At 43.4% G+C, this 15024-nt stretch overlaps 1 protein-coding gene across 1 annotated transcript in view; it reads right to left on the bottom strand.

Moving 5' to 3' along the window:
- Positions 1-15024, bottom strand: part of mctp1b (multiple C2 domains, transmembrane 1b) — a 128032-nt gene that overhangs the window by 20389 nt on the left and 92619 nt on the right. The window contains exons 10-15 of the mRNA XM_034193080.1: positions 14319-14505; positions 14112-14205; positions 13472-13574; positions 9413-9515; positions 8826-8927; positions 152-226 (exon numbers count right to left, since the gene is read on the bottom strand). Coding sequence (XP_034048971.1) covers positions 152-226; positions 8826-8927; positions 9413-9515; positions 13472-13574; positions 14112-14205; positions 14319-14505 — 664 coding nt within the window. The remainder of the gene's footprint in view (positions 1-151; positions 227-8825; positions 8928-9412; positions 9516-13471; positions 13575-14111; positions 14206-14318; positions 14506-15024) is intronic.

Below are 15024 nucleotides of genomic sequence, written 5' to 3'. Positions count from 1 at the left end.
TTTAAATATGCAGAGAACAGAATGTGGTGAGTGTGTAATTAACAGTAAATAATTTAAAGGGCTTAGTCTTTTCCTATCCGTCACCTTGCTTGTTCTAATCTTCTCCCTTCCTCTCATCATCATCATCAAACAATAAATGACATTAACGCACCTGCTTGGAGACTTTCACTTCTTCCTCAATGTACTTGCGCTCTGCAGGGACCACGGTTCTCAGAGCAGCTTTGATCTAAACAGAGAAAAACACAACATACTGACTCAAAGGACTCCGAGACTGTCACTGAAAACTAGAAAAATAATACCTACAGTACAAAATAGACGAGTGAAAATGGTATGTGCCGCCTTTTTTGATAAAATATTCTTATAGTATTTGTGTGTGTGTTTTTTTAAGCTTTTGTATAACTGAAATCATCCATATATTAAAAGTCAAGGAGCCTCTGTGCGCATGAAAATTCAGTAAGGTATATCTTATATATTATATTCCAATTCTAAGGTGGAACTATGCCAGTATACAAAGGTATATCTAAATATCTAAAAAGGAATAGTAAAACAGGAGAGTAGAAAAGAGTAGAGTAGAGCCACTTAGGTGCCTGGTCTTGAGAACTGGGGATGGTAGTGCATGTGTATGACTTTGATCACGGAGAAACTGGGAAGAGCTCACATTTGCCGTTTGGTTTGTTTATGTATTTTGGGTCAAGGATGAATGCCGTTAAAACGGAAAGCTGATAGGACGAATATTTCTGGAGAAATCAGGGATAAAAGGTATACAAGTCTTGACTCACAAGCCATTCCAGCAGGGGGGCGGTAAATCGTCTACAACCCCTGGCAAAAATTATGGAATCACCAGCCTCGGAGGATGTTCATTCAGTTGTTTAATTTTGTAGAAAAAAAGCAGATCACAGACATGACACAAAACTAAAGTCATTTCAAATGGCAACTTTCTGGCTTTAAGAAACACTATAAGAAATCAAGAAAAAAAAATTGTGGCAGTCAGTAAGGGTTACGTTTTTAGACCAAGCAGAGGAAAAAAATATGGACTCACTCAATTCTGAGGAATAAATTATGGAATCACCCTGTAAATTTTCATCTCCAAAACTAACACCTGCATCATATCAGATCTACTCATTAGTCTGCATCTAAAAAGGAGTGATCACACCTTGGAGAGCTGTTGCACCAAGTGGACTGACATGATTCATGGCTCCAACATGAGAGATGCCAATTGAAAAAAGGAGAGGATTATCAAACTCTTAAAAGAGGGTAAATCATCACGCAATGTTGCAAAAGATGTTGGTTGTTCACAGTCAGCTGTGTCTAAACTCTGGACCAAATACAAACAACATGGGAAGGTTGTTAAAGGCAAACATACTGGTAGACCAAGGAAGACATCAAAGCGTCACGACAGAAAACTTAAAGCAATATGTCTCAAAAATCGAAAAATGCACAACAAAACAAATGAGGAACGAATGGGAGGAAACTGGAGTCAACGTCTGTAAGAAACCGCTTAAAGGAAATGGGATTTACATACAGAAAAGCTAAACGAAAGCCATCATTAACACCTAAACAGAAAAAAACAAGGTTACACTGGGCTAAAGAAAAGCAATCGTGGACTGTGGATGACTGGATGAAAGTCATATTCAGTGATGAATCTCGAATCTGCATTGGGCAAGGTGATGATGCTGGAACTTTTTTTTGGTGCCGTTCCAGTGAGATTTATAAAGATGACTGCCTGAAGAGTGTTGTGTGGGCCGCCAGAAGAGAAGGTACTGCTGGCCCACCACCAGAGGGCGCCCTGCCTGAAGTGCGGGCTTCAGGCACGAGAGGGCGCTGCCGCCTCACAGGAATAGCCGAGGTGACAGCTGTCACTCATCAACTATGACAGCTGTCACCGATCATCTGCACTTCACCCCGGATAAAAGCAGGATGACACCTCCACCACGTCGCCGAGATGTCGTTCTCCTACGGAGGTAATACTCTCAGCCTGAATATTCCAATATTGATTCCAGTAGATACATTGTTGCAGCTGTCTTCCCGGAGGACCGGCGTGGGCCGCGACTGCTTCGCTCTGCTTTCCGTCAGATAAGTGTTTGAGACAGGAGCTGCACGAGTGTGTTAGAGGTGGAGGTGGAATTCCCACCGTTGTTGTTACTGGGTGTACACACACCCACACTTGACTGTCTTTGCTCTTCGCCAGCAGTACCAGATCCGACACGCGGAGACGGTGGCCACCTGGGGGACTCGGGACCTGGCGGCTCCAGTATCCTTCGGGTTCGGTGGCGGAGGAAATCGTGTGGTTCCGGTTCTTCTCTAGACGGGTTTCTCCTATCGTCGAGCCTGCCCACACGACACCTTTATCCATTGACTTTGTATTTATTCTATAATCTGCTGTGTGTGGTTGTGGCATTCACAACAGTAAAGTGTTCAAATTTAACTCCTTCTATTGTCCGTTCATTTACGCCCCCTGTTGTGGGTCCGTGTCACTACACTTTCCCAACAGGATATCTCGGCCAGCGTCATGGACTCCGAGGGGCGTCACCCAGTGATTGAATGGCCAATGGGAGAGCAGGGTGCACAGGCGTCTGCAGGAGGCGTGATTGGTGAGTTGCAGCACATCCTCACCGTCTTTACGGCTCGGTTGGACCAGATGACCGAGCAAAACATCCTCCTGAACCGCAGGGTGGAGGCTCTCTCCGCACAGGTGGCAGCGAGCGCTCAGGGCGCTGCTGCAGCTCCTCCTCCTGCCGACCCTGTGCAAGATATGAATGTTCCAGTGGTCGTTCAACAACCCCTCCCACCATCCCCTGAAGCATACATAAGCCCCCCAGAGCCGTACGGAGGTTGTGTGGAGATGTGCACGGACTTTCTCATGCAGTGTTCGCTCGTCTTTGCACAACGTCCCGTCATGTACGCATCCGATGCTAGTAAAGTAGCTTATGTAATAAATCTGCTTCGAGGAGAGGCACGCGCTTGGGCTACGGCGCTTTGGGAGCAAAATTCACGCCTCCTTCATACGTACACTGGGTTTGTGAGGGAGTTCAAAACCGTGTTTGATCACCCTAACAGGGGAGAGACCGCTTCAACTGTGCTGCTGTCAATGAGACAGGGACACCAGAGCGCAGCCGCTTATGCAGTCGACTTCCGCATTGCGGCTGGAATAACGCTGCGCTCCGCGCCGCCTTCGTAAACAGACTGTCGTCGGTCCTGAAGGAGCATCTGGTGGCCAAGGACGAACCGCGGGAATTAGATGGGCTTATCGACCTTGTTATACGGTTAGACAATCGGTTGGAGGAACGCCGTGGGGAATGAGACGAGGGGCGTGGCCGGGCACGCGCCGTCCCTCTTCCTTCCGGGTCCGAAAAAGGTCCGCCCTTCCCACGCTCCATGGCCTCTACGCCCCGTGTGGCTACAGCTCCCCCTGCTGACGAAGCTATGGACACGAGCAGGGCCACATTCAGACCACCGACTAGACAGAGGAGGCTTCCCCGCGGGGCGTGTTTTGTTTGTGGCTCAATTGAGCACCAATTGAGAGACTGCCCTGAACGGTTAAACACCAACGCCCGCCCCTAGAAACTGGGCTTAGGGTGGGCCAAGAAATTCACGTGGGACACACGCATATTTCCACACGGTTCCCAGTTACAATTCTGAGCGGGGATTTAACCCTTCAGGCCCCAGCACTGGTAGACACAGGGTCAGAAGGGAATCTGCTAGACAGCAGATGGGCCAGGGAGGTAGGGCTCCCTCTGGTGGCACTGCCTTCGCCATTGCAGGTGCGAGCACTAGATGGCACCCTACTCCCTTTAATCACACACAGGACACTACTTGTAACCCTGGTAGTGTCTGGGAATCACCGGGAGGAAATAGAGTTTTTTGTGACTCCCTCTACCTCCCGTGTGATTCTGGGGTTCCCATGGATGCTAAAACACAATCCCCGGATTGACTGGCCGTCCGGGGTGGTGGTACAGTGGAGCGAGACCTGCCATCAGGTGTGTTTAGGATCCTCGGTCCCTCCCGGTTCCCAGGCTAAGGAACAGGTCAAAGACCCTCCCAATCTGTCGGCGGTGCCGGTTGAGTACCACGATCTTGCTGACATTTTCAGCAAGGATCGGGCACTCACCCTTCCCCCGCACCGTCCGTACGATTGCGCCATCGATTTGATTCCAGGCGTGGAGTTCCTGTCCAGCAGGCTGTACAACCTCTCACGTCCTGAGCGCGAATCGATGGAGACCTACATCCGGGACTCCTTAGCTGTCGGGCTGATCCGGAACTCCACCTCCCCGATGGGAGCAGGTTTCTTTTTTGTGGGCAAGAAAGATGGCGGTCTTCGTCCATGCATTGATTATCGGGGGCTGAACGAGATCACGGTTCGCAACAGATACCCGTTGCCTTTATTGGATTCGGTGTTCACCCCCCTGCATGGAGCCAAAATATTCACAAAGCTGGATCTTAGGAACGCATATCACCTATTCGGGTCCGGAAGGGAAACGAGTGGAAGACGGCATTCAACACCCCGTTAGGTCATTTTGAGTACCTGGTCATGCCGTTCGGCCTCACTAACGTCCCCGCGACGTTCCAAGCTTTGGTAAATAACGTCTTGCGGGACTTCCTGCACCGATTCGTCTTCGTGTATCTGGACGATATACTCATTTTTTTTCTCCGGACCCTGAGACTCATGTACGGCATGTATGTCAGGTCCTGCAGCGGTTGTTGGAGAACCGGCTGTTTGTGAAGGGCGAGAAGTGTGAGTTTCATCGCACCTCTTTGTCCTTCCTGGGGTTTATCATCTCCTCCAACTCCGTCGCCCCGGATCTGGCCAAGGTCGCGGCGGTGAGAGACTGGCCCCAACCTACGAGCCGTAGGAAGCTGCAACAGTTCCGTCTTGGTGCAGCCCGATCCCAGTCGCCAGTTTGTGGTTGAAGTGGACACCTCTGACTCAGGGATAGGAGCCATGCTATCCCAGAGCGGAGAGACCAATAAGGTTCTTCACCCGTGTGCCTATTTCTCCCGCGGGCTTCAGGCACGAGAGGGCGCTGCCGCCTCACAGGAATAGCCGAGGTGACAACTGTCACTCATCAACTATGACAGCTGTCACCGATCATCTGCACTTCACCCCGGATAAAAGCAGGATGACACCTCCACCACGTCGCCGAAATATCGTTCTCCTACGGAGGTAATACTCTCAGCCTGAATATTCCAATATTGATTCCAGTAGATACATTGTTGCAGCTGTCTCCCCGGAGGACCAGCGTGGGCCGCGACTGCTTCGCTCTGCTTTCCGTCAGATAAGTGTTTGAGACAGGAGCTGCACGAGTGTGTTAGAGGTGGAGGTGGAATTCCCACCGTTGTTGTTACTGGGTGTACACACACCCACACTTGACTCTTTGCTCTTCGCCAGCAGTACCAGATCCGACACACGGAGACGGTGGCCACCTGGGGGCGGAGGAAATCGTGTGGTTCCGGTTCTTCTCTAGACGGGCGTCTCCTATCGTCAAGCCTTCCCACACGACACCTTTATCCATTGACTTTGTATTTATTCTATAATCTGCTGTGTGTAGTTGTGGCATTCACAACAGTAAAGTGTTCAAATTTAACTCCTTCTATTGTCCGTTCATTTACGCCCCCTGTTGTGGGTCCATGTCACTACACTTTCCCAACAAAGAGAACATGTAAATTTCCACAGTCATTGATGATATGGGGCTGCATGTCAGGTAAAGGCACTGGGGAGATGGCTGTCACTACATCATCAATAAATGCACAAGTTTACGTTGATATTTTGGACAACTGAAAGGATGTTTGGGGATGATGGAATCATTTTTCAAGATGATAATGCATCTTGCCATAGAGCAAAAACTGTGAAAACATTCCTTGCAAAAAGACACATAGGGTCAATGTCATGGCATAGGGTCAATGTCAACGAGCAGATCTGATTTGATGCAGGTGTTAGTTTTGGGGATGAAAATTTACAGGGTGATTCCATAATTTATTCCTCAGAATTGAGTGATTCCATATTTTTTTCCTCTGCTTGGTCTAAAAAAGTAACCGTTACTGACTGCCACAATCTTTTTTTCTTGATTTCTTATAGTGTTTCTTAAAGCCAGAAAGTTGCCATTTGAAATGACTTTAGTTTTGTGTCATGTCTGTGATCTGCTTTTTTTCTACAAAATTAAACAACTGAATGAACATCCTCCGAGGCCGGAGATTCCATAATTTTTGCCAGGGGTTGTATATACTAAAAGCCAAGTGGCTAGTGTGTACATGAGTGCAAGTTCGATGACGGACAAACTGGTGAGAGCTGACACTTGTTGTTTGGCATGTTTATGTATTTTGGGTCAAGGATGAACTATGCAAAAATAGAACATTGATAGGCCTAATATTTTGGAGAAATTAGAGATATTAGGTAATAACACATTTTTTTGTAAACACTAACCAATCTAGAGCCCGTGGATCCTCACAGGCAACGTGGTAGTTACTATTTAATCTAGAGTGTATGTTTGATTTCTGACTGCTACTCAAATGATGACTAACACATTTATACTTGTGTACAGTCCTAATCAGAATTATTGGCACCTCGGGTTTTTTAAAGCACAGAATTTAAAATGTTTTGAGAAATAAATGCAAAGTAACCAACAGTACATAATTAGACAATTTAACAAAATATCCAAAATTAACAACAGCAACAGCAAAATGAAATCTAAATATATTTTCACACTTACACAACATGGCTTAATTATGCATTTTCTTCTTTAGCCACATGTTAAACTATAACAACAGCATTAACAGCCAAATTTACATAGCAAAGGATTCATCAAAGATATCTATCTAGATAGTTACATTAATAACTGCACCTGCTGTGTAACTCGTATGACCATGAAAAAGGTTCTTTGCCACTTTGGCTAAAAGTACCAAAAGTAGTCGTGTGGTCATTCAGTAGTGCTACCCTGGAAAGCTATTATTTTCATTCAATTAATGTACATTTAAAGGATCTTTTTTTATACAACGCCTAAACAGATCCTTGTCTTTTGATTGGTAGTTTGTAAGTCACGTTACATGGATCATTCATCCCATTTGCCATTGTGTTCCACTGACTGTGCAAATTTGGTTCCATGTCTTTCGTGCCATTGCATGGTGTCACCACCATGCGCACTCACACTCGTGGCAACGGCTCTTAGCTTAAAAACAAACATGGTGGTGTTTGTTTTATTAATGGTGCTCAATCTTATAACATACAAAAAACAAAAACAAAAAACACAAATCTAAGGGCCCTGTCCCACTGGCGTTTAGAAGGATTTGCGTATGGATTGTGCACAAAATTGGCCCATATTCGCCAAACATCCACGATATCTGTGTAACATGCCTGTATGAGTCGCCCGTCATCCGAACATGCCCGTGATCATCTGCAGAGGCACGCATGTCTGCAGCCAGGATTTTTGAGCTGTTCAAAAATCTGGATGTGGATGACATCCGCCTTACATACTCCATATATACTCAATTCATACACAATACATACTCACTCTATGCGCTGTATATCTGCCGTTAACCGCTGATATCCGCAACTGACAGGGATTTGCGGATATCAGCGTGCCCATCATGTCCACATCACAAACTAAAATATGTTGTAGCGAATGCATACAAATTGGCCATGAATAAAGCGTTTTTATTCCATCTGCTTTGCAGCTGATTTGCGGACAATCTGTGAATGCATAACAAACACATCACGTAAACCCAAAGTAGTATATGTGGCAGAAAGCGACATACCTGCCAGTCAGTGCCGGTCCAGTTGTGTAGATCCACAAAGACGTAATAGCTGCTGCAATCCAGGACTTTTATTTAACACCAGCAAAAGGAAGAGTTGCTGTTTACCCACAACTCACTCAAACCCCCCCCCCCAAAAAAACACCGTCTCACACCCCGAGTGGCTTCCCCCCTCCCGCTCCCCAAACACATGAACAGTTAACCCTCGCATGACAAAATGAACATTGACTCTGTGATCAACTTGTCCAAGTCCAGTACTTGCTCCAGAGACTGTATTGTTGGTGTGAATAGTGATGCTGAAAGGAGCGAGTGCGCTTCTTTTATGACCGCAATGCAGATGCCGTGCACGTGCAACACGTGCGCGATGCATTCATAATACACCCATGATACTGCCGTGATAATCTCAATGTGTCGGATCAGTTTCCTCACTACATGCGTTATATAACCATGATTGTTCATCATATATTCGCTATATATTATTAATATATCCGTAATTCATACTGGGACATTTGTCATTTTTGGCCATTTTTGTTGTGGATGACAACGAATGCCCGCAATTTGTATACTCAATTCATGGGCAAATAATCCTCTCCCCAGTGGGACAGGGCCCTAATATGCTGTAATCCATCAGGAGACACTCGCAGTATTCGCTGAGACGTCTCTACCTGAAGTACAAGCGCTGTCAAATTAAGAGCTCTATAAATTTCTGTTGCTATTTTTCACTGGAGTGAGGAAAGCAGACAGCAGTCTGTACACAAATAAGTCAATGCACGGCATCAGGTACGGACTACATCGTCAAGATTGTTCGGCGTTATATAAAACAAATAATGAATAAATGTTTATTTCATTCATGCAATGAAATATTCTTTCCATTGCACTCAAACATTCATGATTTGTATAATGTTACTATGCAAGAACAATAGCAATAATAATTGTTTGCCAGGGGAAAGGGGGGGGGGGTGTTATTGTTGAAACCCCCCAAAAATTCAAGGGTGACAGAAGACTCTTTGAAAACACTGAGGTTTGGTGATAAGACAACAAAGTCATGCCCCAATTCCAGCACAGTGCAGTGTGACACTTACCACGTTGTAAATAACATCAATTTCTAGATAGAGGAGACCTTTGGTTGGACCCGTGAGCTCCTTATTTTTTAACAGGTATCCCTTCTGCTCACCATTACAGATCTGAAAGACACAGAAGCATGACGTTAGACGTAAACACTTTTACATGAATCTACACTTTTCAAGGTTTAAACTGGATACTTTTGAGGAGCTTTTAAGTGTTATGTATCCAGGAACACATGAGAAACAAAAGAAAAGATATTCTTAAATCACTATTTTCTGTCCTGCATGGACAAAAGACCACAAATTTACAAAACACGAATAAACCATCATGGAAAGTTTACATAAGACCTTAAAAAGACCTTCAAAAGAACATGACTTTACAATTTCTACATGGGGCTTTATTAATTTGGGGCTTCATTAATTTAAAAAATAGTGGCAAATACTTGAATGAACATTTCAAATGTTCTTTTCTTATGATCATTAAAAACAATTTTAGGATATCAGTTTTTTCTTGAAGACAGTCACTGATAACCTGTAGATTCAGCATTAATACAAGCATTTTTTTGTGTGTGTGTGTGTGTTTGTGTGGTTTCACTCAGACTCACATTTAATAAAGGGATGGCCACTTTCCCCAGATAATCTGCACTCCTGTCTCTGTCCTCATCAAACACCGTAACTTCCAAAACTGAGTGAATGTCTTTGATGTTACTAAAAAAAAAATTACACATTGGTTAATAATAATAATAATGAACTACTTATATTCCAGGATTCCAGGAATCAAAGCACCAACCAAAATAAACAATAATATAATATATTATTGCAATCATATATACACTCAACAAAAATATAAACGCAACACTTTTGGTTTTGCTCCTATTTTGTATGAGATGAACTCAAAGACAGCGTGTACCAGTTCCTGCCAATATCCAGCAACTTCGCACAGCCATTGAAGAGGAGTGGACCAACATTCCACAGGCCACAATTGACAACCTGATCAACTCTATGCGAAGGAGATGTGTTGCACTGCATGAGGCAAATGGTGGTCACACCAGATACTGACTGGTATCCCCCCCCCAATAAAACAAAACTGCACCTTTCAGAGTGGCCTTTTATTGTGGGCAGTCTAAGGCACACCTGTGCAGTACTCATGGTGTCAAATCAGCATCTTGATATGGCACACCTGTGAGGTGGGATGGATTATCTCAGCAAAGGAGAAGTGCTCACTATCATAGATTTAGACTGGTTTGTGAACAATATTTGAGGGAAATGGTGATATTGTGTATGTGGAAAAAGTTTTAGATCTTTGAGTTCATCTCATACAAAATGGGAGCAAAAGGCAGAGTGTGGGCGTGACCTGGGCAGGACAAATGAAGCGAAGCCCCAACACACACAAGCTCAGCTAACAGGCTAAGCTCAGTTAGCGTGTTTATTAAATCATATCTTTGGTGGCTGAGCAGAGGTTCTCATAACAGCTTTGCGTTGTGTGGGCATAAAAAAATATGACCCATTATTCCCTTAGCACTATATAATCAGAAGACTCAGAGAATCTGGAGAACTTTCTACACATAAGCAGCAAGGCCAAAAACCAACAGTGAATGCCCGTGACCTTCGATTCCTCAGGTGGCACTGCATTAAAAACTACATCATTGTGTAAAGGATCTTACTGCGTGGGCTCAGGAACACTTCAGAAAACCACTGTCAGTTAACACAGTTCGTCGCTACATCTACAAGTGCAAGTTAAAACTCCACCATACAAAGTGAAAGACATACATCAACAACATCCAGAAACACTGCCGCCTTCTCTGGGCCTGAGCTCATTTGAAATGGACATAAGCAAAGTGGAAAAGTGTGCTGTGGTCTGATGAGTCCACATTTCAAATTGTTTTTGGAAATCATGGACATTGTGTCCTCCGGACAAAACAAGAAAAAGACCATCCAGATTGTTACCAGCACAAAGTTCAAAAGCCAGCATCTGTGTTGGTATGGGGGTGTGTTAGTGCCCATGGCATGATCAACTTACACATCTGTGATGGCACCATCAATGCTGAAAGGTACATCCAGGTTTTGGAGCAACACATGCTGCCATCCAAGCAACGTCTTTTTCAGGGACGTCCCTGTTTATTTCAGCAAGACAATGCCATGCCACATTCTGCACATGTTAGAACAGTGTGGCTTCGTAGTAAAAGAGTGCGGGTACTAGACTGGCCCACTTGCAGTCCAGACCTGTTGCCCATTGAAAATGTGTGGTGCATTATGAAGCGCAAAATACGATAATGGAGACCTCGGACTGCTGAACAACTGAAGTCGTACATCAAGCAAGAATGGGAAAGAATTCCACCTACAAAGCTTCAACAATTAGTGTCCTCAGTTCCCAAACACTTATTGAGTGTTGTTAGAAGGAAAGGTGATGTAACACAGTGGTAAACATACCACTGGCCCAGCTTTTTTGAAACGTGTTGCAGGCATCCATTTCAAAACGAGCAAATATTTGCACAAAAACAATAAAGTTTAGCACTTTGAACATTAAATATGTTGTCTTTGTGGTGTATTCAATTAAATATAGGTTGAAGAGGATTTGCAAATCATTGTATTCTGTTTTTAATTCACATTTTACACAATGACCCAACTTCATTGGAATTGGGGTTGTAAAAAGTGGTCAGGTATTTTAGAGATCAGGGATACATAATTCCAATACACTGGATTGGAATAAGACCTCAAGAGTGAAATACATTATTGCAAATTTTTTTATAAAGATGAACACAGAAATGCCCAATTTGAATCAGTCATCATGAATGGGGAGTACTGTTGGTTTAGGTAACAACATTTTTGAGAAACGGTTAGCTTCTTAAGTCTGCATCAGAAATGACTTCTCATTCATCAATAGACAGTGAAATTACTTTATAATAATAACTCACATTCACACACACACACACACACACAAACTCATACACTGATGTGTTGCCAATTAAATAAAAATATAAACAAAATAATGGACTGCATTAGTACTCCCGTCCCTAAATATATAACAAAACAATCACTTTTACAGCCAGGTGGCTTCAGAACAGTCAGGTGATACAGAGAAGAAGCTGTGGAGTTCACTCTATGAATCATTAAGGAAGAGAAAATGTATTGTGCAGTGAGGCAAATCTTTTTAGAGCCACCTTCAAAAATCTACTTGGACTAGTCCCCAAGACACCAGTGTTCTACTTTTGTTGAGCACAGAGTAGACCATATTGTAGATACTAGCGTTCACCCAAAGATGCAACAACATTACTATTTTGAATGAAATGTGAACTACAGTAAAACTCTCCTAAACCATCATAAAAGAAACTGGATAATCATACTTACCGGATAAAAGGAAAAGTCCCAATGCTCTTGTATGGTTTTCCATGTAATAAACACTGTGTATACTGGATGTTGTGTAACGGATTTTCACTGACACTGGAGAAAATGTCGTGCCCCATCGCAATTTATTTCCATTAAAAACTCCTCGCATATACCGGACAGAGCAGTCTGGACGTGTCCATTAACAGAGGTATGAAATGAAGTTTAGCACTGACACTCGCTGATTCGAGGAAAGTAGGTACCGTATTTCTGTGATTTAAAGGCCGGCATTTTATTATTTTTTTTAAACACTCTTCAGATCCGGCTCCTAAACGAGGCAGGTCTTTATTCAAGGCCGGTGATTATTAATAAAATGCTGCTTGCTTCCCGCACTGTAATATGGTGTTACGTTTCTCTCACATATCCCTGGGTGTGCCAAACCAAAGAGAACCGCTTTAGATCAGAGCCCTCTACGTGGCTGCAAACCCTCTCTATAGCCTGATGTGCACCATCTTTAACGACAGAGACTGCAAGGGCTGTGATTGGTCACTTTGCCAGTTTCTCTCCTTCCTCTCCAGTCATATTTTAAAAGTTTTTGCAGTGTGCATGCTGATTACATTTCAATCATGGATCAAATAGAGGAACATTTGGCAGAAAAGTCTGTAAATATGACCAACTTCACAACACGGAGTTGGAAAAACACAAAAATAACCCTGTAATTCATAGAGGCAAGCTACATGTACCATAATGTTAGTTTGGAGGTTGATAATTGTATAAAGAAGTGGAGCTCATTGAGGGACAAACTAATCCAGAAAAACCCACCGTTTTGACGCGGCCATTAAATGAGCCAAGCCCCTCTTCAAGGTCAGGCATTTAATCAAGGAAATACATAAGCCTAATTGGTGCTGGGGATTCCCTGTAGGTCGTTTGGCGCTTCCTGACTATAACTACGTAATCATTTACATACATATAATGAATTTTGTCCATTTTATGCTTATAGTGGATGTTGATTTTAACAGATAAAATCCACTGTTCCACCTAAATCCACTATATTTGAGTTTAGCTGTACTTTACTTTGGTTTGATGTCATAAAGCATAACCAATGCAAATGCCTAGGTGCACTTTTTGTAGGCACTGGAACAATCTTTTGTCAACTGTTAATGAATCTCTGAATAAGTAAATGATTAAAAGAGTACAAAAAGAAGTGTTACAGTATTGACAGTTAACGTCAGGAAATGCTATAATTAACTGACATATCCTAAAGAAGTAGAATGTTTTAAAAAATAATAATACTCATACAGCAAATTTAATGAAAAAGATTTATCCTGATGGTCACTTACAAGATGAAGACTTTGTTCCACTCTGGATTGAGGTTCTTGTAAACAGTATGAGTCTGTAGTCTGTCGTTATTTAGCTCCAACACGCAGAAAGGATCACTCTTACCTAGAGAATCATCCAAAGAAATACACAGCAGGGGTTACTTCACAATCACATCATGACAACAACAGTTACACGACAACGGACAACAGTGATACGAGCAAGAGCCACCTCCAGCCTCACTATCTACCACAGAAGACTTGGGTCCTCAACGTGGATCAACCTCACTGGCAGAGGTGGTTTAAATTTGAAAAGACAGATATCACTCAAAAAAAAAAAAAAAAAGAGGTTGGAAACCCGTTGCGGTAAAATGAAAACAGCTCGAAACCGAACTCGTTTCACCACCTGCAAATTCAGGAATACCAAGGATATGAAGAATAAAAAAACCTTTGAGACCCCGCTGGCCAGTAAGGTGCCGCCCCTACACACTTGCTATTTTTGTACTGATTATGGTTTAAAACATTGTAACGTAAATTACGAACATTCAAAAGTGCAACACAAAAAATATCAGACCTAGAGACATGATGCTTTATGGAGTTGACTGAACCTCGCCACATGGAGATGAGACCTGGAATCAGGTCAACACAACATATTCTAACATACCTGTTACATCAGCAGCCATCAGTCCTTCAGCTCTCAACACTTTGACCTGTACTATGCCAACGTCTCCGATGTCTGAGAAGGACTTCAGCATGCCCTGAAAAAAAAAAAACACGCGTGAAAAAAAACAAAATCTCTTACTGCAGTAGTTACTCCATCTGATAGATAGATTTTATCAACATTTCCGTGGGCACTGAAGATGCTGCTTACGTATCGTTTGAGGATCTCCCGCCATTCGTGGGGGTCATCCAGAGGTGTGACTGGCAGGTCAGAGATGGACACGTGAGCTGAGGCGGTCAGGGTGACCAGGAGCACCAGGGAACCACGTGAAGCTTCTAATGGAAGCTCCAAGTGGTGAGTATGCTCCTTCGCCAGCGTGGACAGGTCCAACTGGCAGCTGCAACACAGTAACACACGTCTAACAGCTTCAGGTCAAAGGTAAAAAAAAAAAAAAGCCACAAGCAGATAACATAACTTTAGTACAGACTGAATATTTTTTTAAAAAGCTAATTCTTGATTCCAGTTATGTTCCTCCGTAACAGCTAAATAGCTGGTTTGGATCTTTATATGGTCCAAGAAGAAACCATGCTTAAAAATAGCTACGTTATGTCTGTCCTCCATAGAAAGAGGTGTTGATCTCCCAGATACGAGGTCTGTCCATGATGTATCGTACCTTTTTATTTTTTTTTTAAACTATATGGATTTGATTCATATGTTTTCACGTCAGACAAGCTTGAACCCTTGTGCGCATGCGTGAGTTTTTCCACGCCTGTCGGTGACGTCATTCGCCTGTGAGCACGCCTTGTGGAAGGAGTGGTCCCACCCCGTCGTCGGATTTTCATTGTATGGAAATGGCAGAATGATTTGGGGGTTTTTTCCATCAGAATTTTTTCAGAAGGTGTTAGAGACTGGCACC

This window comes from Thalassophryne amazonica, chromosome 17, assembly GCF_902500255.1.
Source record: "Thalassophryne amazonica chromosome 17, fThaAma1.1, whole genome shotgun sequence".
Lineage (NCBI taxonomy): Eukaryota > Metazoa > Chordata > Actinopteri > Batrachoidiformes > Batrachoididae > Thalassophryne > Thalassophryne amazonica.
Note: the sequence above shows the minus strand (reverse complement) of the source record. Positions and strands in the feature narration are given on the sequence as shown.